Raw genomic sequence first — 27,901 nt, 5'->3', positions numbered from 1 at the left:
ATAATATGATTGCAATTATATTTCTGTATGTGATATAAACATCAGACAAACACTAATAAAAACCAGAGGGCAGCAGATCATGTGAAAATATAATTTTGTTGTAATTCTCAAAAATTTTGGCCATGACTGTACTGCTGTGGATATCATTGTGAAGTCAAACATTTCACCTTTTACCAGATAAAAGGTAAACTTGTACCTACATCTGCATCATAAATTGACATGCTGTGGATCTCAAACCCGCAAACCTATAATATCAAAATTGCCCAAATTTAAAATGTGCATGGCTACTAAAATGGAAATTTGACAAATATATACGGCAAAAAAAGAGGTAAAAGGACCCTAGGACTGAAACGTTACTATAGGTTTCTCATATATAGTCACCCTACCTGGTGCCCTATGTTTGCCTCCTCTGCTCAGATCAGAGTTTCATTCCTCCCGTCTCCAAGATGGCCACTGCAGTGGTATGGGGATTACAGTGGTAAGTTGATACCACACTTCCCCTGTCCTGTCTGACAGGAAAGGCCAGAAAAATTTGTCTTATCTTCTTAGGCTACATTCACCTGCTCAGCATTTGGTCAGTATTTTACCTCATGTGATGCAGTGACCCCTGTAACAGGTAGGGGGCGCTGCATGGTCTCCAAAAGTATACGCACGGAGGCATATTGAGGCCTTGAGAGTGCATGGCAGTTGCATGCATAGCTGTGGCAATGAGACAAAGTCCGGCAGTGTGGTGAATGGCCGGAATGTGTGTCGCAGAGGAAGACACTCTGCGCTGCCAGCCTGAAATATGTTGTGTTCTGGGACCTGTAGTCCCACAAGTAATTGTGTTGTTTTAATGGCAGGCTGGCCAAGCTAGCTATAAGAGATGGGCGGGTCAAACTTGCCACACACCCACACTCCCACCCAGGGGAGTGTTTACAGATATGTAATGTGACCAGGGTGTGGGACACATGGTCCCAGTGTTTGGATCTGAATGGTCCAAGTGCAAGGTCCTGGAAGCCTGTGTTGGAAGTCCTGGGAATAGGATTCCTGAACAGCACATGGTTGGACTTTGGCATTGAATGACCTCTGTGTTGGGAGGTCCTGTGCATGGACCGGATCCCTGAACAGCATAAGATGAGTCCAGAGATCTGCATAGCCAGTGATGGCTACTGTGTGGGGACGCTACGGTCCTTCAGTGGGTCTGGACTGACTGAGGTGTGCCCGCCAGCAAGTTGGTGATCCCCGTAGGCAGCTTCTCCAGAGAACAGGATCCGTGTGATGCCAGCCAGTGGAAACCTGCAATGCTGACAAGCAGGTAATCCGGACTGTGTGTGTTTGGCTCCAGAGCGAGTCTGAATACTGGACTCAACTCGAGTGTATGGTCACAGTCCTGACGGAGCAGAGCCATGCTATGAACTCTGTTAGTTAGTTTTGCTATTCCATGAAGACTGTTGTTTTGTGTTTTGTGCCAAAGGGGTTTATGGAGTAATAAACTCAGTTGAACTTTTGGAAGAAAATACGGTCTTGTGTGTGTTAATACGCTGCAGAGCGAGTATTCCCAACCTGTAAGTAAGTGCAATCTTACACTCAGTATTGGTAAGCCAAAATCAGGAGTGGAGTAATCAGAGAAAAAGTATAATGGAAACACGTCACCACTTCTGTATATTTCATCCACTCCTGATTTTGGCTTACAAAACATTGAGGTAAAATACTGATCAAATACTGAACGTGTGAACGTGGCTTTTTCTCTGTACTTTCTTTGCCACTGTGGCAGCCATTTTGGAAGCAGAAAGAAAGGAACGCTAATTTGAGCAGTGGGAGGAAAACAAAGGGAACCAGGGTGGACATACATGTAAAATGTAAAGTCACGTTTCATTCCAAAGATGAGGGGTCACTTTAAAAATTTATGTTGAAAAGCTCACTGTATGTGATTGTTAGCAAAGGAAGCAAGGTGGTATGGATTATATTTTCATTTTCTGTATAGAATAAGTTGTTATAAATTATAGAAGTATATAAAAGAGTAAATAATAATTTTCTAACATAAAACACAATGAAAAAAGGAATAATTTTCTATACACAGCCTAGAGCAACACTTGCTCCAAGTTTCATCAGAGAAAAAAGCAAATTGCCACTATGTTCCTGTTTGCCCGACATGAAATTTATCCTGAATTTTCTTAACAATGACCTGAGCAGCATGCTAAAATAGCAAGGCCTGAATGGCAGAAGCTGCCTGTTGAGTGTGGGATTTCTGACATCTACTCAGAGCCTCCTGCCACATGTTCCAGTCAAATTAATTAGAGCAATTAGCCCTCAACTTTCACTGGCAGCAGACGGGTCATTTTCAAAAATACCTGTGATGAATATGAATGATTTACATTTCTTCCTGCAACACTTATGTATTAAATATGATTTATGATGATCACAATAAATAGTAGAAAGCTCTAGATTCATACATGCACTATAAGCTGAGAAGACATTCAAAGCATAGTGGTGGAATCTTTACACAGAAAGTCACAATTTTCTAAATTGGATGATGCCAGCCAGAGGGATCGGCAATAATATAAATAAAAGGAACGAGACTGTTGATACTGATTTTATTGTACATTTTTCATATTACTTGTCTCAGATTCTTATTGTTCTTTCTCTATGTGAGATAAATCACTCTTGTCATATTAAACCTAAAGTGTTGATTAAAAACGAAAATAACAATGTTGACAGAACAAGATCCCGGTTTAGTTCTCTACCTTATAATTTACAACTTGATATTGAACTCTCCCAATGCAACTCTACAGGGTGGTGGAGCAGCAAAATGAAAGGGACAGGAGGCAAACCAGTGGGGATCTCTAAGCTTCAAAATACTGCCTGGTCACCAAGGCCTCTAAGTAGACAGAAAGCCACAGAGGGTAGGAATGAGGAGATAACTGTATATGAGAAAACTGAAGTAAGGCCCACATGGAATACAAGAAAGATTGGAAAAGACTACACAGGATCTGTGAATAATAAGATGTGTCTCGTGTAGTTACTTATCTATCATGTTCGGAAAAACAGAAAACTACAAAACAATGCATCATCAGTTACTCGAAAAAAAAAGTGAAAAACCAAGATAAACAAAACTGGAAAACACCTGTTGTCATTTTATATAATGCAATTTACTAAATTATTGAAATTAGCGATATATTTATTAAGCACAATAATTGTACGGTGTTACTGATGGAAAAAATATAGGTTTACATTTTGTCATCAAGTATATCCTGCCCAAACCAACGCCATAGTGTTACACAGTTAAGGCTTGTAATAATGTCCCTTACTAAAAACAGGGCTGAGTGGTCTGAGGAAAAAAAATTGCAGCATGCACGATTTGCCTCCACTAATCAGATGGCAATCGCTCATTCATGTCTATGGGTCCGTGGAAAACATGGGAGCGCACTCGGCTTTTCATGGATGGACTGAAAGGAGAAGATGGATATTTTTTTTAATCCACCATATCCAAGAAATACAGATCCAACTCTGATCAAACTCTGATCAAACTCTGATCAGAGTGCGATTAGTATAATCCGACCTTTTGTCTCAAATGTCTGCATCAGCCCTTAGAGGAAAACCATTTTTAAGTAGAGTACAACTATTAAAGTGATGCGGTTTTACTCACTAGCACAGTGCACAGATATAGAGGAAGCCAGAGCAACTGATTTCATGTGCATGCCACCGAGGCTACCTTGTAATTCGAGGACTGTACAATTCTGGAAAGGATTGGGGCAGTCCTTTAACTTTTTACAGTAAGTTACTTTATATATTTTCTTTATGCTTCTAGGATCCATGTCAGAGGAGGACATCTTCACATGGACAAAACAGAATTCATCATCTTTCCCCCATCTCACTCTACCCTTCCACCAGACCTATCCATCAATGTCAATGGCTGCTCACTTTCCCCAGTCCCACATGTCCTGTGCCTCGGGGTGATCCTCGACTCTGCCCTCTCTTTCAAGCCACATATCCAAGCCCTTGCCTCCTCCTGTCGTCTCAAACTGAAAAATATTTCCCGCATCCATGCATTCCTTGACCGTGACACCACAAAAACACTAGTGCATGCCCTCATCATCTCTCACCTTGACTACTGCAACCTCCTACTCTCTGGCCTCCCCTCTAGCACTCTGGCCCCACTCCAATCCATCCTACACACTGCTGCCCGACTAATCTACCTATCTCCCCGCTATTCCCCAGCCACTCCCCTATGCCAAGCCCTTCACTGGCTTCCTATCTCCCAGAGACTCCAGTTCAAAGCCTTCACAATGACATACAAAGCCATCCACAACCTATCTCCTCCATACATCTGTGACATGGTCTCCTGGTACCTACATATACGCAACCTCCGATCCTCTCAAGACCTCCTTCTCTACTCCCCTCTCATCTCTTCTTCCCACAACCTCATCCAAGACTTCTCCCGTGCTTCCCCCATACTCTGGAACTCTCTACCCCAGCACATCAGACTCTCACCTACCATAGAAATCTTCAAAAAGAACCTGAAGACTCACCTCTTCCGACAAGCCTACAACCTGCAGTGATCCTCAACCTACTGAACCGCTGCACAACCAGCTCTACCCTCTCCTAATGTATCCTCACCCATCCCCTGCAGACTGTGAACCCTTGCAGGCAGGGTCCTCCCTCCTTATGTACCTGTGTGCCTTGTTTTCTCATGTTTAATGTATTGGTCGATATTTGCCCCGTATTCACATGTAAAGCGCCATGGAATAAATGGTGCTATAAAAATGTATCATTATAATAATAATAATAATAAATATCTTCAGAATGTTACTACTACAATTATAGAACACTATGGCAACAGAATAAGAATAGTTTATTTAAGGAGTGGTTCACTTTTATTGCTTATGTAGGGTTACAGGAGGACTTGGGTCACCATCACTCCACATTTAGGTAAAAAACTTATAAATAGAATATATATTTAGCATTTGTCTCTTCCATTTGTAAGAAAACAATATGGAAAACCAATAATTTCTTTCTTTTTAAATAGTCACTAAACCATAGTTCGGGTATGGATACAAGATGTCAATTTCTGGTTGTCTCCAAGGAGTAAGCTGCATGAACATAACAGAATAACGGCCTGAAAAAAAAATGCAAAAAAAATTGGCATTTGCATTTAAAAAAATGATTTGCTGTTCATATTTTTGGCTTTTGAACATCTTTTTACCACATCCAGTTGCTAAAAACACAAAGAAGTTGAAAGAAGTGTCCATTCTTTTGGTGTTTTCCGCTCAGAAGACACTCTCAACTTTACAACACAAGTCAAAGATAATGCTCAAAAGACACCCGAAGGATGCCTGGACATCTTTTGAACTGTTTGCCATTGTTTTTTCTTAAATAATCATTAGCATTTTTTTGCATTATTCAGCGGAGTGAAAGAAAATGACTGTAAAAATAATAACGCAAAAATAAAAGTGCTGTCAATCAAAAGTGTTGGAAAAACGCTAAGAAAATGACTGAAGAAATGACGCAAAAGAGGCTTTAGGAAAAAAACATCATAGTTATCTGAAGCGTTTTCTGCTTAAAAACCTGGCGGGTTTGTCTGAGTTTAAAACACGGTGTGTGCGCATACAGTTATGAAAGCAGTGCTGTTTTGGGGGGTCATGGTTCAAATGAAATGGAGTTGTATATTTTTGTGTCAGGTTTATGTATTTCTACTGCTCAATTCAAGTCCAATTCAAATCATTTGGACAATAGCCGAAAAGTGTTCAACGAATCTGCTTCTTTGTGTGATGACACCCACAGGTATCAGCGGTAAAAAAATGACTATGTGTTCTTTCTGTTACCACACAAACACTTTTTATAATTGACACTAGCTACGTTATATGTGAATTGAGAAGCTAATAAGTGAGTTATTTATGAAGAAAAACAAATATTTGCAAGCATTCCAAAACTTTTTTCTAAAAGCTCCATATGTAAGTTTTACAGTATTTTGCTTGTGACAGAACAGTTCACATTGAGTATCCAGTCCATCTATTTTTAAATAATTTGTTACTGCTTAGAACTGGGCCTATCAGTAAAACAGCCCTCAATAGAACATATAGGGTGAATGCCATAGGGGGACACCCTAGGAGCCATCTTCAAGCCATCTTCATTAAATATTTATATATCCTTTATCTGGTGTTCACTGATTAGACTCTTTAAAAAAAGCGTATGAATGTGTTAGCCCTTACCTCATCTTTATCTTGTACCTGAATATACAGAGGCAGTGCAAACCCAAGCTGGGCCAACTCCGGGATGCTGACGGTGTACTCTGAGCTATTAAACTGCGGAGCGTTGTCATTGATGTCAATCACCAGGATATTGAACGTAGTTTTTACAGTGGCATCAGAAGGGCTTCGATCATCCAGCAATTCGGTTCCCTTAAAATAGTAAAATATAAGTAAAGCACAAAATAAACTGCGTTATACTCTGAAGAAGTCCGGAATAGACAACTCTTACAACTGACATTGCTGGCTTTTTCTCTTACCAAGGTAGCATTTTAGATTTACGATAATAAAAACAGATAATAATAACAATTATTAAACAAAATGCTACATCTGAAGGAAAAATACAACGTAAATATTTCAATATATTTTTCAGACAATTCACTCTATGGTAATATATGTACTACAGATTTCTATATTTTTCAGACAGAAAATACAGAGTAGCTAAAGGGCACACTGTCCTCCCTGCTGGGCTGACAAATTGGTCTTTTCGTAAACGAGACCCTGTCACTGACCGAGACAACTTCATAAGGAGAAAGGTCTTTAATAGGATGCTCCTGTTGTTTTCTGTCACAATACAACATGTTCTGTTCCACTGAAGAAGATACAGTACCTTATATTCCTTTATTCCAATTAAAGAAAGAAAATGAAAGACCTAGGCACCTCAAGTACCACTATGATGATAATGGGGTATTGAGCGAATCTTATCAGAGGTCAAGTGCTGTAATTATGTGTCACTTTCTAGTACTACAAGAATGGTGCCCCTTCTAAAACTGAAAAATGATCTCTACACTTTTTGGCTTAGCCTGGGACGGGTCTAATCAATAGGATTGCTAAATAAGCGCTGATTTGTGGTGAGCTCCACAGTTCCAATACCAAGTACAGCTCGTAATGCTTTTAAGCAACAGACCCAACTTATTGATTTTAATTAAAAGCTTGCAAATCCTTTTGAAGGGTAAGCCATAATAGTTCTTGCAATGCAGGTGGATCAGTGATTAAGTGCCGTCATGCGTCAGTGCTCACTCAAAATATACTAGTTCCATCAGAAGAATTATTTTTTTCCTCCTTAATGCAAAATAATATTTTAGCATGTTTGGAGTGCTGCAATTATACCAAAATGTACTAATTACTTTGAGGATTTATTATGGGCCATACAGCAGAATTATGTAAAAAGATCTTACATTTTGTCATGCAATTCATTGATCTGAGCTATCTTTTCAATTTTTCATAATTTAAGAAATGGAAATAAATTAGCAAAAGAGCCAACAAATTTATAATAATTCATGGCAGAAATTGGTATAAAAGTGCAAATCTAGAATAGACAATTAATTGCAAAGATTTCACTTTCCATAACAGGAAGACAAAAAGTTTTTTTTTTTTTAATGAATGGGTTTCCTATGCATTTTAGATCAAGAATGGCATATGAGACTCAGGGCCGGACTGGCCGTCGGGCAATTCTGGCAAATGCCAGAAGGGCCTGTCTGGTTGTGGGCCGCCTTGTCTGCTATGTTGTTAACAGAATTGGTGTTCTCAAGATACCCATACTGTTAAGAGGTGTGATGGAGCACAAAGTTGCTGATTCTGTCATCATTAGAAATATTGGTCTTGTAGAAAATCTTCCTTTCCTCCATCCAGGGTAATATAAGTAATATATCCCATCTGGTTCATGGGGACGGGGACAACATGGGCCTGTGTGATTTCAAATGCCAGGAGTGAATTTTAGCCCCAGTCCGTACCTGATGAGACTCCAATCTTAAACACAATCTGTCAGTAGGTTTTTGCTCTGTACTCTGACAGCAGCTTGAGGTAAAGACAAAGACCTTTATTCCAGCACTGTATAACTATATTTACTAGAAGCATCAGTTATGATAGAATCACAGTTTTCTCTGCTGTTGATCTGGCAGTGCTAAGAATGCTGAGCTCTGTGTAACACCTTCTACATCACTGATTGAAAACTTCATGTGTATACTGTATATTGACAGATAGCTGCTAATCAGTGGTGGAGGCGTGGTTGGACTAGGAGGCATGAGAGAGCTTGTCCTCTAGTGATAATTATCTGGTTATAAAACACTGATTATATTGAAGCACCAAAACACAGCCCAAAAGTGACACATCACTGGAATCAGGCTCCCTTCCCACATCATCATGGTGCTCTCAGATGACATAGCAATAACTTGATGACATATTCACTTTAATAAATTCCTTGCTTCAATATATGATAAATCAAGTGCTCAAATAAGTTGATATTTATTGTTTTTTCCCTCTCTATAGTGCATTACATATCTTTACCTGGACAATATGGCTCCACTACTATGACTCCTGTAGAGTTATTTACATACTACAGGTAGAGTAATTAAATTAAATTTATTTTACATAAATAATATTACATATACAGTAAGTGTCATGGGAAAACAACGACATAGAGGGGCCAGAAGATTGCAATGTCTGGTTACAAGAAGTTCTGCTCTGCTTAGAACTGCTTCACCATTCTGTTAAATAGCGCAAGTTTTCTTTGCTCTGTCATTGCAAAGGTTAATCAGTTCAGTTGATCTCCTCGAGCCCTCCATCCTTAATTGTCTGAGCTGTTCTGTGTTAGTCACTCCCCTCTAGTATATATGCTCGCCACTGACACTTGGGAATTGAAAGTGATATTTCTTATTCTGGTTAGGTGTTGCAGGAGAAATTCAATGTTTGGAGTAGGCAGTTGGAAATTTGTTGTAAAAACTCTGCTGGCATCACGGCATGGCCTCACATCTCTCACACAATCTTACCCACTGCTCCAGGCCATGATGTGGTTTCTGTTTTATGCCAGCTCCATGTTCTGTGTCTCTGCTCTGTGCATGCTTCATGGCTATGTGTATAGGGGGCCGGCGCCTGAACTCTCTGGTTCTTATAGGAATCAGGTGCATCTGTCTAATCAGTTCCTGACCAATTATCAAGAGGCCTCCTGTATATAGTGCAGCTCCACCCTGTGGTCTGGGCCTGTGCAACTTACTCCCTCAGTCAGTTCTTAGCTGCTGAGGTGCCAGGTCCTGTCTCGGTTACTTTCTCTTGTCTGCCACCCAGGGGGGCATTGTACCCTGGTCTGTGTCCTGTGTAGCCACCCAGTGGGGCTTAGTACCCTGGTTTCTGTCTTGTGTAGCCACCCAGCGGGGCTTCGTACCCTGGCCTATGTCTGCCACCCAGAGGGGCATCATACCCTTGTGTCTATGTCTCTGTGTCTTGTCGCGTTCCTGACTCTGTCTTAGTCTAGTCCTATTCCACTGTCTGTTTATATCTGTCTTGGTTTGCCTTTTCTGCTCTGTTCGCCACTGTCTGTGGCTCTTTTTCTCTTTGCTCAGTTCTACCACAACCTGTGCTTCTGTGTCTCTCAGCTTTTCCCTCAGCTCTGCTCTCTGTAACCTTGCTCTGCACTCTGACCTTGCTTTACACTCTGTGGCTTTGCTCTCAGCTCTGCACCCAGACCTTGCTCCGCACTCTGTGGCTTTGCTCTGTGGCTCCGCTCTTTGCGGTTCTATCTGGCTCCGCTCTTTGCGGTTCTACCTGGCTCCGCCTCCTGCATTTCTGCACTTGGCTCCGCCTCCAGCATCTCCGCTCTTGGCCCTGCCTCCAGCGTCTCCGCTCTTGGCCCTGCCTCCAGTGTCTCCGCTATTGGCTCCGCCTCCAGCGTCTCCGCTCTTGGCCCCGCCTCCAGCGTCTCCGCTCTTGGCCCTGCCTCCAGCGTCTCCGCTCTTGGCCCTGCCTCCAGTGTCTCCGCTATTGGCTCCGCCTCCAGCGTCTCCGCTCTTGGCCCCGCCTCCAGCGTCTCCGCTCTTGGCTCCGCCTCCAGCATCTCCGCTCTTGGCTCCGCCTCTTACGACTCCGTCCTTGGCTCTGCCTTCTCCTTCTCCTAGTTCCACCTTCTACTCGTACTCAGCCTCCTGCGTTTCTGTTCTTGGTTCTAGCTCTTGTGCTTTCGCTGTGCATCCGCTCTTGCGGTCTTTCTCTACTTGTTACTTAGTCCTCCTGTCTGAACAGGTTCCAACCTGTTTCACATACCTGCCTGCAGACCGGTCCCTACCGGTTCTTCCTATTTTCCAGCCGTACCCGCCTGCCTACCAGAGAGCCAGCCTGTGTCCCAGCCGTGCCCACCTGTCAGCCAGAGTGCCAGCCGTGCCCGCTCCGTTCATTAGTGGGATCAGCAGCCACAGCCAGACATCACCCTGGAGTGGCACATGGTAGCTTCCTATTGCACAAGTCTGACCTCACCATCAGAGGCTCCAGCGAACACCTAGGAAGCTACTTAGCTACGCCCCTTCCAGGGAAGTTTGGTCTGTGGTCCAGTGGGGCCACACCCCCGTTTGCCCGCGCCAACCAGTCTGGGCGCGTGCGTGACAGTTGTTCAGGAGTTTTTTGCATGGAGTTGGTTTGCATGCTTATCCGTGTCCTCTCCCAAATGGTTTCTCCTTCCAATCCCTCCCCTGTGTCCAATCCTGTTATTTTGTGAGTCTATTTGTATGACTACAGTTTTCTTTCCTTCCAGTCTGTCTTCATTGTTAGTGTAATCCTATAGACTTCAGCCTCCCACCTCTCTGGGTGGGGAAAGGAACAGATACAGTAAGTTTTAAGATAGGAGCATAGCAAGGCACATGACCCCGGCATCTCCACCTTCCAGGGTAATCCAGGGAGCAGGGATAGTCTAGGTTGCCCTATAGTTATACGGATCAGGTAGATGCCCCTGTCCCTTGTCACCACGTGACAATAAGGACATAAAGCTAAAGAGCTAAAGTATAAACAAAGTGATATAGCCACAACAAACTACTCACAAGTTTCTTCTCAAGGGTAATTCTTGTCATATTTAATATAATTTAGCACCGATTTCAACAGATAAGTCAGCAATTGGGTGTCCTCATTTTTTAATTGCAGAAACAAAATCTGTTCTTGTCATGTGATGATCTCACACATACAGTTAGGTCCATATATATTTGGACAGAAACAAAATTTTTTTAATTTTGGTTATAGATATTACCACAATGAATTTTAAACAAAACAATTCAGATGCAGTTGAAATTCAGACTTTCCGCTTTCATTTAAGGGTATCCACATTAAAATTGGATGAAGGGTTTAGGAGTTTCAGCTCCTTAACATGTGCTACCCTGTTTTTAAAGGGACCAAAAGTAATTGGACAATTGACTGCAAGGCTATTTCATGGACAGGTGTGGGCAATCCCTTTGTTATGTCATTCTCAATTAAGCAGATAAAAGGCCTGGAGTTGATTTGAGGTGTGGTGCTTGCATTTGGAAGGTTTTGCTGTGAAGTAAACTTGTGGTCAAATGAGCTCTCCATGCAGGTGAAACAAGCCATCCTTAAGCTGCGAAAACAGAAAAAACCCATCCGAGAAATTGCTACAATATTAGGATTGGCAAAATATACAGTTTGGTACATTCTGAGAAAGAAAGAAAGCACTGGTGAACTCATCAATGCAAAAAGACCTGGTCGCCCACGGAAGACAACAGTGGTGAATAGTGTTGAGCGATACCGTCCGATACTTGAAAGTATCGGTATCGGATAGTATCGGCCGATACCCGAAAAATATCGGATATCGCCGATACCGATATCCGATACCAATACAAGTCAATGGGACATCAAGTATCGGAAGGTATTCTCATGGTTCCCAGGGTCTGAAGGAGAGGAAACTCTCCTTCAGGCCCTGGGATCCATAGGGAGGTGTAAAATAAAGAATAAAAATAAAAAATATTGATATATTTACCTCTCCGGCGGCCCCTGAACTCAGCGCGGGTAACCGGCAGGCTTCGTTGTTCAAAATCAGCGCTTTTAGGACCTGAGAATCACGTCCCGGCTTCTGATTGGTCGCGGGCCGCCCATGTGACCGCCACGCGACCAATCACAAGCCGCGACGTCACCGCAAGCTATTGACGCGCTCATTTTTAAAAATGAGCGCGTCAATAGCTTGCGGTGACGTCGCGGCTTGTGATTGGTCGCGGCCACGCGACCAATCACAAGCCGCTATGTTTTTCAAAGCCATTAACGCGCTCATTTTTAAAAATGAGCGCGTCAATAGCTTGCGGTGACGTCGCGGCTTGTGATTGGTCGCGGCCACGCGACCAATCACAAGCCGCTATGTCTTTCAAAGCCATTAACGCGCTCATTTTTAAAAATGAGCGCGTCAATAGCTTGCGGTGACGTCGCGGCTTGTGATTGGTCGCGTGGCGGTCACATGGGCGGCCCGCGACCAATCAGAAGCCGGGACGTGATTCTCAGGTCCTAAAAGCGCTGATTTTGAACAACGAAGCCTGCCGGTTACCCGCGCTGAGTCCAGGGGCCGCCGGAGAGGTAAATATATCAATATTTTTTATTTTTATTCTTTATTTTACAGATCCCTATGTATCCGATACCGATACCGATATCACACAACCGATATCACACAACCACAAAAGTATCGGATCTCGGTATCGGAATTCCGATACCGCAAGTATCGGCCGATACCCGATACTTGCGGTATCGGAATGCTCAACACTAGTGGTGAATGATCACAGAATAATCTCCATGGTGAAGAGAAACCCCTTCACAACAGCCAACCAAGTGAACAACACTCTCCAGGAGGTCGGCGTATCAATATCCAAATCTACCATAAAGAGAAGACTGCATGAAAGTAAATACAGAGGGTTCACTGCACGGTGCAAGCCACTCATAAGCATCAAGAATAAGAAGGCTAGACTGGACTTTGCTAAAAAACATCTAAAAAAGCAAGCAAAGCTCTGGAAGAACATTCTTTGGACAGATAAAACCAAGATCAACCTCTACCAGAATGATGGATAGAGAAAAGTGTGGTGAAGGCGTGGTACAGCTCATGATCCAAAGCATACCACATCATCTGTAAAACACGGCGGAGGCAGTGTGATGGCTTGGGCATGCATGGCTGCCAGTGGCACTGGGTCACTAGTGTTTATTGATAATGTGACCCAGGACAGAAGCAGCCAAATGAATTCTGAGGTATTCAGAGCCATACTGTGTGCTCAGATCCAGCCAAATGCAGCAAAACTGATTGGTCGTCATTTCATACTACAGATGGACAATGACCCAAAACGTAAAGCCAAAGCAACCCAGAAGTTTATTAAAGCAAAGAAATAGAATATTCTTGAATGGCCAAGTCAGTCACCTGATCTCAACCCAATTGAGCATGCATTTCACTTGTTAAAGAGTAAACTTCAGACAGAAAGGCCCACAAACAAACAGCAACTGAAAACCACCGCAGTGAAGGCCTGGCAGAGCATCAAAAGGGAGGAAACACAGCGTCTGGTGATGTCCATGAGTTCAAGACTTCAGGCAGTCATTGCCAACAAAGGGTTTTCAACCAAGTACTAAAAATGAACATTTTATTTAAAATTATTGAATCTGTCCAATTACTTTTGGTCCCTTTAAAAACAGGGGGGGCACATGTTAAGGAGCTGAAACTCCTAAACCCTTCATCCAATTTTAATGTGGATACCCTCAAATGAAACCTGAAAGTCTGAATTTCAACTGCATCTGAACTGTTTTGTTTACAATTCATTGTGGTAATGTCTATAACCAAAATTAGAAAAATGTTGTCTGTGTCCAAATATATATGGACCTAACTGTATAAAGATCCCTACAGTACAGGTGTTACGGAACTGCAACACAGAACTAGAATAGAAGGGAAGAAAACTGACCCTGCACTGAGTCTAGGCTGACACCCTACGATGGAGTGGGAGACCAGTTCCTAGCGAATAGACCCACCAACGATCCTAGGTTAAACTCAAGCGAAAATCTATAGACAGGGGGAAGGAGGTCCCTGAAAGATCTAAGGACTGGGTATAAAAACAGGTCACCTCCTAATAGAAAACACAGAGATGGTTGCAGAAACCAACTGAAAACAGAAACTAAGGATAGCTGAACCAGAGATCCTAGAACTGCACAATGACAAACACAGAAAGCTATCAAAGCACCTAGCCAGAACTCTGGCGGATTAACACTGTTGTCCAGCAAGGAATGAGGCAGGTGCTGGGTAATAAAGGGTAATACAATCACCTGACCTAAGACAACCCAGCATCAAGGGAAAAAGACCAGCAGCCAGAAAACCACAACAAGATGGCGGATGGTCAAAAAAACAAAACCGATTCTAACAGCACTTCCCCTTTTATGAGGATCCTCCAGATCCTCTTGGCCGAGCCTTATTCGGAAATCTCCTGTGAAAAGCCTTAATCAGCCTTGAGGCCGAGACATCCTCAGCTTTCACCCAGGAATTATCCTTGGGACCGAAACCCTTCCAGGGTACGAGATACTACAACCTTCCTCTGTGCCACCTGGAATCTAAAATGTGTGAAATCTCAAACTCGCCGTCTTCATCAACTGGAGGAACAATCTGCATCACCTCCTTATCTGGTGTGTCAACTTTCTTCAGTAAAGATACTTGAAAAACTGAATTAATTCTCCAGGACGAGGGGATGTCTAATCTCACCGTTGCCGAGTTGACAACCTGAACCACTTTGAAGGGTCCTACAAACTTAGGCCCCAGTATTTTAGAAGGGATCTTCAAACACAGATTCCTAGAGGACAACCAGACCATGTCCCCAACTGCAAACAATGCCTCTCTTCTTTTTTTGTCAAAATATTTCGTTGACCTTCTATTTGCCTCTTTCGGATTATGGTGTACATTGGTCAAAACCCTGTCCAAATTTCCAGAAATTTTTTTTTCCTCAGGCACCGCTGCTCCAATCTTTGAAAATGGACGGAAAGATGGATGCCTCCCTGCACAGCAAATAAAAAAGGAGAACACCCAGCCGTGGAAGACATGATTATTAAGAGCAAACTCAGCTAGTGGCAGATATTCCGATGACATCTCCTCATTGTCTGCTACAAAAATCTCAGAAAATGCTTGACGTCCTGGTTCTTCCTCAATCTGTGGTCCTCTATCGGAGACAATGTCTGTGGGAACCCTATAGAGCCTGACAATCTCTTTCACAAATGCCTTAGCTAGAGTCTTGGCGCAGAGTAATTTATTGAACGGGACCAAATGACACATCTTACTAAACTGGTCCACAACAACCCACATCTCCTGATTGTCTGCTACAAAAATCTCAGAAACTGCTCGACATCCTGGTTCTTCCTTTCAGTCTGTCCATTGCACTCCGGATGATAACCTGGCGAAAATGACAAATGAACCTTTAATCTGCCACTAAAAGCATTCTAAAAGCGAGCCACAAGCTGTGATAATCTATCGGAGACAATGTCTTTGGGAACCCCATGGAGCCTGACAATCTCTTTCACAAATGCCTTAGCTAGATTCTTGGCACAGAGTAATTTATTGAATGGGACCAAATGACACATCTTACTAAACTGGTCCACAACAACCCAGATGACAGAAAAACCCTCAGAGACTGGCAGATCGGTGATAAAATCCATAGCAAGATGTGACCATGGAGAACTAGGAACATCAAAAGGGCACAGCAACCCTGCAACTGATGCATGTGAGGCCTTCGACCTAGCGCACGCAGTACACTGACGCACCCACTTGATGATTTCTCTTTGCCACCCTGGCCACCAGAAACTTCGACCGATCGACTTTCTAGTTTCTGAAATCCCTGGATGACCCGCCAACTGAGACTCATGATATTCAGCAAACAAAGCTCTCCGCAAGGCTCTAGGCACAAATAATTTACCATACGGAGTGTTATTTGGTGCAGCATTCTGGGCCTCTAGGATGCTACTCTCCAACTCAGAACCCAATGCTGCCAGCACCACCCCTCTCTGCAAAATATATTCCTCCTTCTCAGTATTAACTGCTGGAGAGAAACTATGAGACAAAGCATCCGCTTTAACATTCTTCGTCCCAGGGATATATGTTACGGAGAAATGAAACCGGGCAAAAAACAGTGCCCACCTAGCTTGATGGGCATTCAAACATTTAGCAGCATCCAGATATATCAGATTCTTATGATCAGTAAAAACCTGTATCGGATGTCTAGCCCCCTCCAAAAAATGTTGCCAATGCTCAAACGCGAGTTTAATAGCCAGCAACTCTCTGCTACCAACATCATAGTTGAGCTCAGTCTCTGAATTTTTTTTAGAAAAGAATGCACAGGGATGCACCCCATCTTCTCTCTCTTGGGACAGTACTGCCCCCACCCCTACTGAAGAGGCATCAACCTCTACCAGAAATAGCTTGGTCTCATCTGTCTAGATCAAAACAGGAGCAGAGCTACACCTCTCCCTGAGATGCTCAAAAGCCTTAACAGCCTCAGAGGACCATTGAATAGTATTGGAACCCTTCTTGGTGAGATCAGTTAAAGGTTTAGCGATCACAGAAAAATTGTTTATGAATTTTCTGTAATAATTAGCAAACCCTAAAAATCTCTGAAACGACTTCAAACATTCAGGCCTAGGCCACTCCAGCACTGCCTGAACCTTCACTGGGTCCTTCTCAAAACCATCACTGGAGACAAGGTACCCCAAAAAACTCATTTTCTGTACCGCAAACTCGCATTTTTCCAATTTAGCAAAGAGTGAGTTTTCGCTTAAAATCTGTAGAACTTCGCGGACTCTCTGCCAATGCGACTCCAGATCAGGTGAATAGGTCAAAATATCATCCAAATGAACAATAACACTCCTACTGATCAATGACCTCAGAATGTCATTAATGAAATTTTGAAAAAACGCAGGCACATTAGTAAGGCCAAAAGGCATCACCAGACACTCAAAATGACCTTCCGGTGTATTAAAGGCTGTCTTCCATTCATCGCCCTTTCACCCGCAGCAAATTATATGCCTCACAAAGGTCAATCTTAGAGAACCACTTCGCTCCGGTTAGTTGGTTAAACAAATCTGGAATCAGTGGCAATGGGTAAGGATTGTGCACAGTGATCTTATTAATCTCCCGAAAATCAAGGCACGGCCTACGGCCTCCATCCTTCTTTTTGACAACAAAGAATCCTACAGCCACAGTGCATTTAGAGGGTCTTTTATGACCTGCAGCTAAACTAGTCTGTAGGTATTCCTTTAAGGTCTCCCTCTCGGGAATCGTCAGATTAAATAAATGACTCTTAGGAAGTGTGGCACCTGGAATGAACTCAATAGCGCAGTCGTAATCGTAATCTCTATGGGGTGGTAGAGCTTGCTACTCAACCTCCGAAAATGCCCTCCAGAAATCCTGAATGGCTTCAGGTAGCTCCTTCTTCACAACAGCAGCAATGTGAACATTACAACAATTACCATAACACCCCTTACTCCAAGACCTTATAGTACTTGATGACCAGTTCAGCAAAGGATTGTGCATTTTTAACCATTATGCGAACCTCACAATGCTTAATAAAATGATCAGCCCAACCACAATGCAAGCACAGCCCTTCAGAAAACCTCTTCTCCCTCTCCTGGGAATGAGAGGACAATGCCCAAAGTTGAATCGGTTCCCCGCAGTCGATGGGGGTATCCAGAGAGACTGGTCCAGCATTATATGAGCCTTCTCTTCATTCCATCTGTCTCTCAATCTTCTATCCACACGGATAGCTAACTTCATAGCAGTTTCCAAAGTATCTGGTGCAGGATATGCAATGAGGAAATTGACTCTTGAGCATTTGGTCCTTCCACCTGACCTCTGCGGATCATCACCTGAACTGGGTGCAATACCACTCAGCATCAACAGAACCCTGTTTAAGCCATCTGAGCTCTGCCTCAGCTGATGTGACCCGATCAGGATCATCATATAACAACCCCATAGCAGAAAAAAATGCTTCTACTGATGTCAAACAAGGATCATCAGGATGTAATGAAAATGTCCAGATTTGGGGTTCATTTCGCAATAAAGACATAATAATCCCCACACGCTGTAATTCACTCCCAGAGGATCTGGGTCTAAGCCGAAAGTGTAGTAAACATGCATTTTTAAACATAAAAAATTCCTGCCGTTTACCAGAAAAAACTCAGGTAATCCTACCTTAGGTTCTTCAGAGCATGCTCCAGAGTAATTACTCACATGCAGTTGCAGGTCGGCAACTTCCAAATTTAACCCTTGCAAGCGTTGAGCAAGTTCTTGGACCTTGCACATATTGAAGGAATACGGGAGAGAATTTTTTTGTTTTGTTTTTATGTGTGGCTGGACAAACTGTTACGATACTGCAACACAGAACTAGAATAGAAGGGAGGAAAACTGACCCTGCACTGAGACTAGGCTGATACCCTACGATGGAGTGGGTGACCCATTCCTAGGGAATAGACCCACCAACGATCCTAGGTTAAATTCAAGCGAAGACCTATAGACAGGGGGAGGGAGGTCCCTGAAAGATCTAAGGACTGGGTATAAAAATAGGTCACCTCCTAATAGAAAACACAGAGATGATTGCAGAAACCAACTGAAAACAGAAACTAAGGATAGTGTTGAGGAGAGCCATAAGAAAAAATACTTAATTAACCTCAAGACATAAGAGGTTGAGAGAAGTGACCCATAACGTGTATTGTTTAACCTTACTTAAGCTTTCTCAGATCAAAGTGAGACCCTAAATATGGCTGCCATTTCCTGTATCAGCAGACCATGTGCTGATATCCAAGATAACTCCCACCCTGATGACCTCATAAACCAACCCACAGTGATGCCCACCTTGATGACCTCATGGACCAACCCACCCTGATGACCTCATGGATCCGCCCATGGACTTGCTCATTGCCCAACCCACTAACCAATGGAATGCATCTGATCACTCCCATTAAAGCTAACTGAGCCCCCCTTACAGGGGATATATGAACTTGTGTCCTGACTGAATTAAACCCCTTGGAGCTGAGCCATAGATTGATAAAGGAGAATTTACATCTGACTGTGTCATATGTTTATTTCTTTAGTGCGCACCTGATCAATTTCCATTAGGCCAGGAGTAGGCAACTAGAGAGTGAACATTTTATTAATTGTTCAACCCAACAATAGCAGAACCAGAGATTCCAGAACTGCACAAGAACAAACACAGAAAGCTATCAAAGCACCTAGCCAGAACTCAAGCGGATTAACATTGCTGCCCAGCTAGGAATGGGAGGCAGGTGTTGGGTAATAAAGGGTGATATAATCATCTGACTACGACAACCCAGCACCAGGGGAAAAAGACCAGTAGCCAGAAAACCACAACAAGATGGCGGATGGTCAAAAAACAAAACATATTCTAACAACAGGTAATGGTGCTCTACTGTAATAAGAAAGATTGTCACATGACCAGGACACATTTCATCCCAAATAAGTAAGTGATGGCTACAAGTGACCATTAGGATTGTTGGTGGCAAGAAGCATATTAGAAAGTTGAGTAACTTTTCATTTCACAGTGACTATGCAACTTTGTACTTGCTGCTATCAGAAACTCCCTCTCATTTGGTATAGAAACCGGTTTATTCTCTAAGGCTCTTTGTGTCATATCCGACCACAGGATTTGGATATAAAACAAATCAAAATGAACTGTAAAACATTATAAAATTGCTTATACCAATAAATGGCTTTAGAATAATGCTCTGAATCCTGTGATTTCTCTTTGTTTAGACATTCGTACTGTCACATTCTCCTTTATTAAAAAATAAATTTTTAATATAATGCTTCAATCTTCACCTTTAATAAAAAAAATCATAGAACACAAAAAGAAAACAATTTTAATGGCCATGGAAACCATAGCCCATAATAATTATATAATTTAATTACCTTAACCGTTAGGATGAATCCTGATGTGTACAAAGGATTTTCTCGGTCTAGCTGCCCATTCAGAGTTAAAGCGCCACTGATATAATCCAAGGCAAATATACTATTGGTGTTACCTGTGATAAAGAAATTACAGTTATGCAGTAGGCATATTATAAAAAAAAAAAATATATATATATATATATATACTGTATTAAACCAACCTGAAACTGATGATAATTCTAACAGTTGAAGGGAACTGGTCAGTGGTAATATGTGGGTAAATACAGTTTAAACATGTCAAGAATTCAAATTGGAAGTTCTCCTGCAGGGAGAAAAGTTATATCTCCCCGCAGCTGCTCACTTCCAGTCATAGGGGTGGTACCAGAGACTGTGATCGATCATCGTTCAATAAATGCATAGTAATTACTTTTTCTGCACCATGACTGCCATCCTGCCCTGTAGCGCTTCCTCATAGCAGGCTGTTAGTCAAGTAGCGTTGGGCATGAGTGCAGTGCATGGTGAGTGCTGACTGTTCACAATGCCCAAAACCATCTGGATGACTGGAAGCAAGAGGATGGAGAATATGACTTCATTTTGTTCCCTGCAAGTACACTTCCAATTAGACAGTCAGACATTTTTAAAATGGTATTTACCAGTAGATTAAGATATGCCTGATAATAAATAATGTTTGCTTTTTTGTTGACAGGTTCCTTTTCATAAAAAGAATAGGGAAATGTACTGTCTAGTATGAGTTAAAGTGTTTGATGATCATGGGTGCAACGGTTATTAGTTAACACTATGTCCCCCTGAAAATGGTACCAGAGCCATTAGTGTTTTGTCCATGTGTCTACATTTACCATCAGTGTTTCATCAGTTTTTTGGATTAGTGTGTCATAAGCGTTTGGTCAGTGTTTCCATTTTTAGCATCAGTGTTCCATCAGTGTTTCCATTTTTACCATCAGTGTATCTTAAGTTTTTTGGATTAGTGTGTCCTCAGTGTTTGGTCTGTGCATCCATTTTTACCATCAGTGTGTCATCAGTGTTTGGTCCATGTGTCCATTTTTACCATCAGTGTGTCATCAGTGTTTGGTCCATGTGTCCATTTTTACCATCAGTGTGTCATCAGTGTTTGGTCCATGTGTCTGTTTTACCATCAGTGTGTCATCAGTTTTTGGTTTGTGTCTCTATTTTTACCTTCAGTGTGTTATCAGTGTTTGGTCCGTGGGTCCGGTTTTACCAAGTGTGTAATCAGTGTTTTTCACAGATGAATAAATATAAAAAAAATTACAAAATTTCTCATATCCTTTGCAATGTTAAATACAGAGAGCACATGGACAGGTCTCACACAGTCCATGAAAAAAGCATGGTCATATGAGCAGAACTATAGGCTATAATGGTTACAGGATGTACCCTTGACAAAAATGAATAAACGTACAGTATATAGTATATGCAACATGAACATCTGAAAGGGGGACTCAAAAGGCAATTTAAAGGGACACAAATCTTCTTTTTCTTATTTTAATCTTTGAGGTTATTTGAACCACAGATGTGCATCTTACATTCTTCAGAATCAAGGTCCTTTGACATCCTGCCCCATCAGAATATTTGTTTTTCATTAACAATGTTTTTCATAGTTATGAATGTTACAAAGTAAATTATCTTATATCTTCAATGAGAAATATGAAGAAAAAGAAATAGTGGCACTCACCAAGCGATGCGTTTAAAAGTCCTTTTATTCTCCCACTTAATGGGGTGAGGACATACCTCTAGGGCGGCGGGAGTACACGAAGGTGCAAGGAGCAAACAGGACGTCGGTCGTTTCGCGCCGACTGCGCTTCAAGCGGCCGTCATCCTGTTTGGAAGCTGTGGCAAAAATGCAGCCTATGCTGTGCTTTTGGTGCGGATTTGGTGCAGTTTTTCATTCAATTCAATGGGTGAAAAACGATGAAAAAACGCTGAAAAAAGTGACATGTTCTATGTCCAAAAAACAAGCAAAGCACAAAATACAAGCTGTATGCATCAGATGTCTGATAGGCTTTGCTTGTAGTGTGAAAAGTAGCGGGAAATTAGCATAAAAAAACGCAGCAAAAACGTCAAGTGGGAACTTAGCCTAAAACAGCTACTTCACTGGTATTTAAGGATCAGGTTAATGGATAGTGTGACTAATACACATGGGACATACAATACTTGTAAACAAAACCAAAAACACTGTGGGTCATTTGCATTGTAGCTGTTCCATCTCGCATGTTCTACATGGATATTTTCTCTCTGAGCCCTGTTCATACAGGTACTATACAGATGATCAGGTTTTTAAATACATCAGATAGGGATTGTATACATTAGACAGGACTGCTCTATTATTGGTATACCTTGGCGATTGGTGGAGCAGCTTAACATACTTTTTTTGCAAAAAAACGTATTAACTAAATACCCTGTATTTTTTCATTTTTTGACTAGCACTTGCTTATTTACTGTGACTTTTTTACAACAGAGTATTTTTTTACCTCTCTGTGCGCTTTTGTGTTTTCAAATACTTGTATAGTATCTCGTGCTCATTTAATGGAATAAAGTAAAATAAGTTTTATCCATAGTTAAAAATGGGAGGAAACCAGTAGGTTGAGTCATATAAGCATCATAAATAACATATGTGAAAACAGATCAGCAATACACAGTCAGACTACACTAATCAAGAGGATGTTCCACTGAGCATTCATCTGCTTTCAATATGGAGAAAAGAAAAGTCCAGAGGTGACTTATTCGCTCTGACACGTCCATCTATATACAGTATTGCTTCACAGCTGCTGATCATTGTCAGTGCAGGGTAGGGGCAGGATTGGCTAATCACCTGTATTTAGTACTTGAATCTAGTTTTCTCTTTACATATTTTTTCCCATAAGGCATTACTACAATGCATACTGACTAGTTTATCACAAAGAATTGCACCTTTTGTAAGGTAACAGAATGGTTTCACATACCATTGATTATTATGTTAGGAATGAATCTAGGACATAAATCAATGTTGTAGCACTTGGGAAACTGTTGGATCTGCTCATTTTCATCATTTTGCAATAATAAATTTAGCTGAAGTGGTGGGGAGCATTTCTGAGTAGGTGCGAAGAAAAAACATCTTTTAATAATGCAAATGTAATCACCTTGACTTACTGTGGGCAAAGGAAATACATCTTATAATCAGGAATAAAAAAACTCAAGCACGCCTCAGACTGCTCTTAATTTAGTGGAACAGAGTACATGTGATACTGCTGTTCAACTGGCTAAATGCTTTTCTGACTCTTTGAAAAACTCTATCTTTGCTAGGGCATAACTATACTGGGTACAGGGGTTGAATTCACATCTGCCTCCTGGAACATAGAGGCTCAGAAGGTCCCTATAGCCCATAAGAGAAGACAAATACTGCTAAAGATCTGTAATAGTTGATGCTTGGCATATACAGTGGGGTAAAAAAGTATTTAGTCAGTCAGCAATAGTGCAAGTTCCACCACTTAAAAAGATGAGAGGCGTCTGTAATTTACATCATAGGTAGACCTCAACTATGGGAGACAAACTGAGAAAAAAAAATCCAGAAAATCACATTGTCTGTTTTTTTTAACATTTTATTTGCATATTATGGTGGAAAATAAGTATTTGGTCAGAAACAAAATTTCATCTCAATACTTTGTAATATATCCTTTGTTGGCAATGACAGAGGTCAAACGTTTTCTGTAAGTCTTCACAAGGTTGCCACACACTGTTGTTGGTATGTTGGCCCATTCCTCCATGCAGATCTCCTCTAGAGCAGTGATGTTTTTGGCTTTTCGCTTGGCAACACGGACTTTCAACTCCCTCCAAAGGTTTTCTATAGGGTTGAGATCTGGAGACTGGCTAGGCCACTCCAGGACCTTGAAATGCTTCTTACGAAGCCACTCCTTCGTTGCCCTGGCGGTGTGGTTTGGATCATTTTCATGTTGAAAGACCAAGCCACGTTTCATCTTCAATGCCCTTGCTGATGGAAGGAGGTTTGCACTCAAAATCTCACGATACATGGCCCCATTCATTCTTTCATGTACCCGGATCAGTCGTCCTGGCCCCTTTTCAGAGAAACAGCCCCAAAGCATGATGTTTTCACCACCATGCTTTACAGTAGGTATGGTGTTTGATGGATGCAACTCAGTATTCTTTTTCCTCCAAACACGACAAGTTGTGTTTCTACCAAACAGTTCCAGTTTGGTTTCATCAGACCATAGGGCATTCTCCCAAAACTCCTCTGGATCATCCAAATGCTCTCTAGCAAACTTCAGACGGGCCCGGACATGTACTGACTTAAGCAGTAGGACACGTCTGGCACTGCAGGATCTGAGTCCATGGTGGCGTAGTGTGTTACTTATGGTAGGCCTTGTTACATTGGTCCCAAGCTCTCTGCAGTTCATTCACTAGGTCCCCCCGCGTGGTTCTGGGATTTTTGCTCACCGTTCTTGTGATCATTCTGACCCCACAGGGTGGGATTTTGCGTGGAGGCCCAGTCGAGGGAGAATTATCAGTGGTCTTGTATGTCTTCCATTTTCTAATTATTGCTCCCACTGTTGATTTCTTCACTCCAAGCTGGTTGGCTATTGCAGATTCAGTCTTCCCAGCCTGGTGCAGGGCTACAATTTTGTTTCTGGTGTCCTTTGACAGCTCTTTGGTCTTCACCATAGTGGAGTTTGGAGTCAGACTGTTTGAGGGTGTGCACAGGTGTCTTTTTATACTGATAACAAGTTTAAACAGGTGGTGCCATTACTACAGGTAATAAGTGGAGGAAAGAGGAGACTCTTAAAGAAGAAGTTACAGGTCTGTGAGAGCCAGAAATCTTGATTGTTTGTTTCTGACCAAATACTTATTTTCCACCATAATATGCAAAAAAAATGATAAAAAAACAGACAATGTGATTTTCTGGATTTTTTTTCTCAGTTTGTCTCCCATAGTTGAGGTCTACCTATGATGTAAATTACAGACGCCTCTCATCTTTTTAAGTGGTGGAACTTGCACTATTGCTGACTGACTAAATCGTTTTTACCCCACTGTAATATGACACCTCTCCTGTGCTGATCGAGCTCTATCATACCTACCCATATAATTCTAGGCTTTCAGCCCAGGAGAGGTATCATATTTGGCTAGGTTTCCAGAGAAGGAGGTCTCTTGTCGTTGGCTATTGGGCACTCTTGAATTTGCCAATTTATGCCCTAAAAGTTTTCATTTTGACTAATTTTCTAAAGCAGCAATGCAATTCCCATTCCATATATTCCATGTTTGCATACTATTACATACAGAGTGCAGCTTTAATTTGTTTGTTACATGTGGACGTGGCCCTCGTAGCTTTCACTTGTTAACACCTGTTTTTCTGTTTGGAAGTGATGGTCAGTCTTTGGTATTTGCCCCACACACATTAGACTCTCTGCTGAACAAACCAATATTTTCTGGTTCGTCCAAAGTTAGCCTAATGTATATGGGGGCCTTAAAGAAAATGTGTAATCAGAAAATTACCTATTATTTAAATCATGTTTTTAAGTTACATGTATTTTTAACATTTTGGCAATTTATTTTTTTCATATCACTGTTATGCGCAGGAATAACTACTCGGTAGCGACTTGTATCGGACCAGGAAAAGCGCAGCCACAGATGCACTTTTTGCCAGCCAACACTGCTAAGCAAGTCGTTAAGGGCCGTGATATTCTTCACCCACTCTTGAAGGAAAGGGGGTATTTACAGAGCCCTTCCCAGACTGCTATCGTAGGATATCTGGCATCTGGTGACGCGGACGATGTAGAGTCAGGTACAAAAGTAAAGAGTAAATCCAATGCTACCAGTATGAAAACTAAATGAAAACCAAAAGGTACCGTCACACTCAGCAACTTTGCAAAGAGAACGACAACGATCCGTGACGTTGCAGCATCCTGGATAGCGATCTCGTTGTGTTTGACATGCAGCAGCTATCTGGATCCCGCTGTGCCATCGATGGTCGGAGCTAGAAGTCCAGAACTTTATTTCGTCGTAAGGTCAGCGTGTATCGTCATGTTTGACATCAAAAGCAACGATGCCAGCAACGTTTTACATGGAGCTAACCACCAGCGAGAACCATAAGTGAGTCGCCATTACGTGACTGGATCGCTCCTGCATCATTCTGGAGTTGCTGTGTTTGACATCTCTACAACGACCTAAACAGCGACGCTCCAGCGATCGGCTCATTGTCTATATCGCTGCAGCGTCGCTGAGTGTGACGGTACCTAAAGGGAAACCCAAGGACAATAGCTAATAAAGAAGAATTAGTAAACCATTAGCAACTGCCAAGAAGCAACCACAACCCACCCAGGAAGCACTCATGCCCCACTTTTCAGTTTTTGAATTTCCACAAAAATTTGAAATAACCAATAAATTTCCTTCAACTTCACAATTGTGTTCCACTTGTTGATTCTTCACCAAAAATTTACATTTGGTATATTTATGTTTGAAGCATGATATGTGGGAAAAGGTTGAAAAGTTCCAGGGGGCCAAATACTTTCGCAATTCACTGTAATTGATAACACAGGATCCACCAATCACAATAGGTGATTTCACAGCAGATCCTGCTCCCCCTTCATTCATAATAGCATTTGCAATGCTCATTAGATGCTTCAATACAAAAGTTAGGGTATACAGTGTTAGGGTTGGCGGAACGCACCGAATATATTTATTAGCTGAGATTGGTGTGTTCGCAACCCGGGATCCACCATGCAGGAAAAAAACCTGCTGCTAAGCAAGGCGGCGAAGCAAACTAGTACAAACGAACTCTGTTACTTCACAGAACCCATAGTAAAGAGAACGCTGTGCCCTGTTTAGCTCACAGGGGTCACAGCTACTGTGTCGAGCCGACAGTTGTCATGCAGTCCAACCAACACGCAGCTCCTCTCCGGTGGAGCCGGAATTCTAATGGCTTATTTCAGCCAGGTCCCTGACTGCATACACAAAACTCATCGCCGGAGGTGTCAGCATTCTAGGGGCTAATTTCCGCCGGGTCACTGACCACACACACGACCACACTGGTGCTGAGCTCGTACATATTTGATACTAGCGCATGGCCGTGCGGTCATGAGAACCTTTTATAGCTGTAGCACCTACAGGACCTTCCAAGAAAGACCAATGGAAGGCTGCCACAGAACTTGATCAGGTACAGGACCTTCCTGGAGGACCAATAGAAGTTGCTGCAGTACCTGAGCATGTGACCCTTGATCTCCACTGGGAGATCTTACCCTGGGCATGCTCAGTGCATACAAAGCAGGACTTAGTCCCTGAAAAGCCTGCTCGCCACAGACCAGTGCAGGGTACAATAGTAGAGCCTGGAGAGGCAGCAGTAACCCTTTGCACAGTATCAGATTCATTGAGACGCTGGGACAGACATACCCGCTGAGCAGGCTCCACTGCGGCCGATGCAGAATGGGAGACCGCAGCTGACATGGTTTGAGATTCCACCTGTGCAGCGGCGGGAACTCGACTCCTAAAATACAGTAAGTCAGTAGATTGCTGCTAATTGACATGTGTATTTCCTAAATAATAGAAAGTAGAAGGCTTAATGAGCCACAGTAACCAGTGAGAAAGTTTCAAGATTTAAACTTTTTTTTAACGCAAATTATGATATGAAAAAATCCATTGCCAAAATGTTTCAAAAAATTCATTTAGCACAAAATCCTGATTGAAACAAAAAAATCGGTTATTATTAATTAAACATTCCTTTAATAATACTTTTAAGACCTTTTTGAAAATATGTTTTAACATAAATAATCACTAACATAAAAAAAGTAATGGCCACAAAAGCAGAATATAAAATTGAAGCTAGCGAGGTCAACATAAGTCAACCCGACATACTGGAAAAATAAGATTTACTTAATAGAATACAGAATTAATTTTATATATCTATTAACTGTGTTGACCTAAATTTTTGCACTTATTTACGGGCTGCAGCAATTTTTGATGCAACTTTTACAAAAGCGTTATATTTTGTGATAAG

The 27,901-nt window shown here is 42.0% G+C and overlaps 1 protein-coding gene across 1 annotated transcript in view; it reads right to left on the bottom strand.

The window, feature by feature from the left end:
• CDH23 (cadherin related 23) overlaps positions 1–27,901 on the bottom strand; it is a 1,839,731-nt gene that overhangs the window by 906,794 nt on the left and 905,036 nt on the right. Inside the window, exons 10-11 of the mRNA XM_069753216.1 lie at positions 19,909–20,021; positions 6,192–6,380 (exon numbers count right to left, since the gene is read on the bottom strand). Coding sequence (XP_069609317.1) covers positions 6,192–6,380; positions 19,909–20,021 — 302 coding nt within the window. The remainder of the gene's footprint in view (positions 1–6,191; positions 6,381–19,908; positions 20,022–27,901) is intronic.

Source organism: Ranitomeya imitator, chromosome 2, assembly GCF_032444005.1.
Source record: "Ranitomeya imitator isolate aRanImi1 chromosome 2, aRanImi1.pri, whole genome shotgun sequence".
Lineage (NCBI taxonomy): Eukaryota > Metazoa > Chordata > Amphibia > Anura > Dendrobatidae > Ranitomeya > Ranitomeya imitator.
Note: the sequence above shows the minus strand (reverse complement) of the source record. Positions and strands in the feature narration are given on the sequence as shown.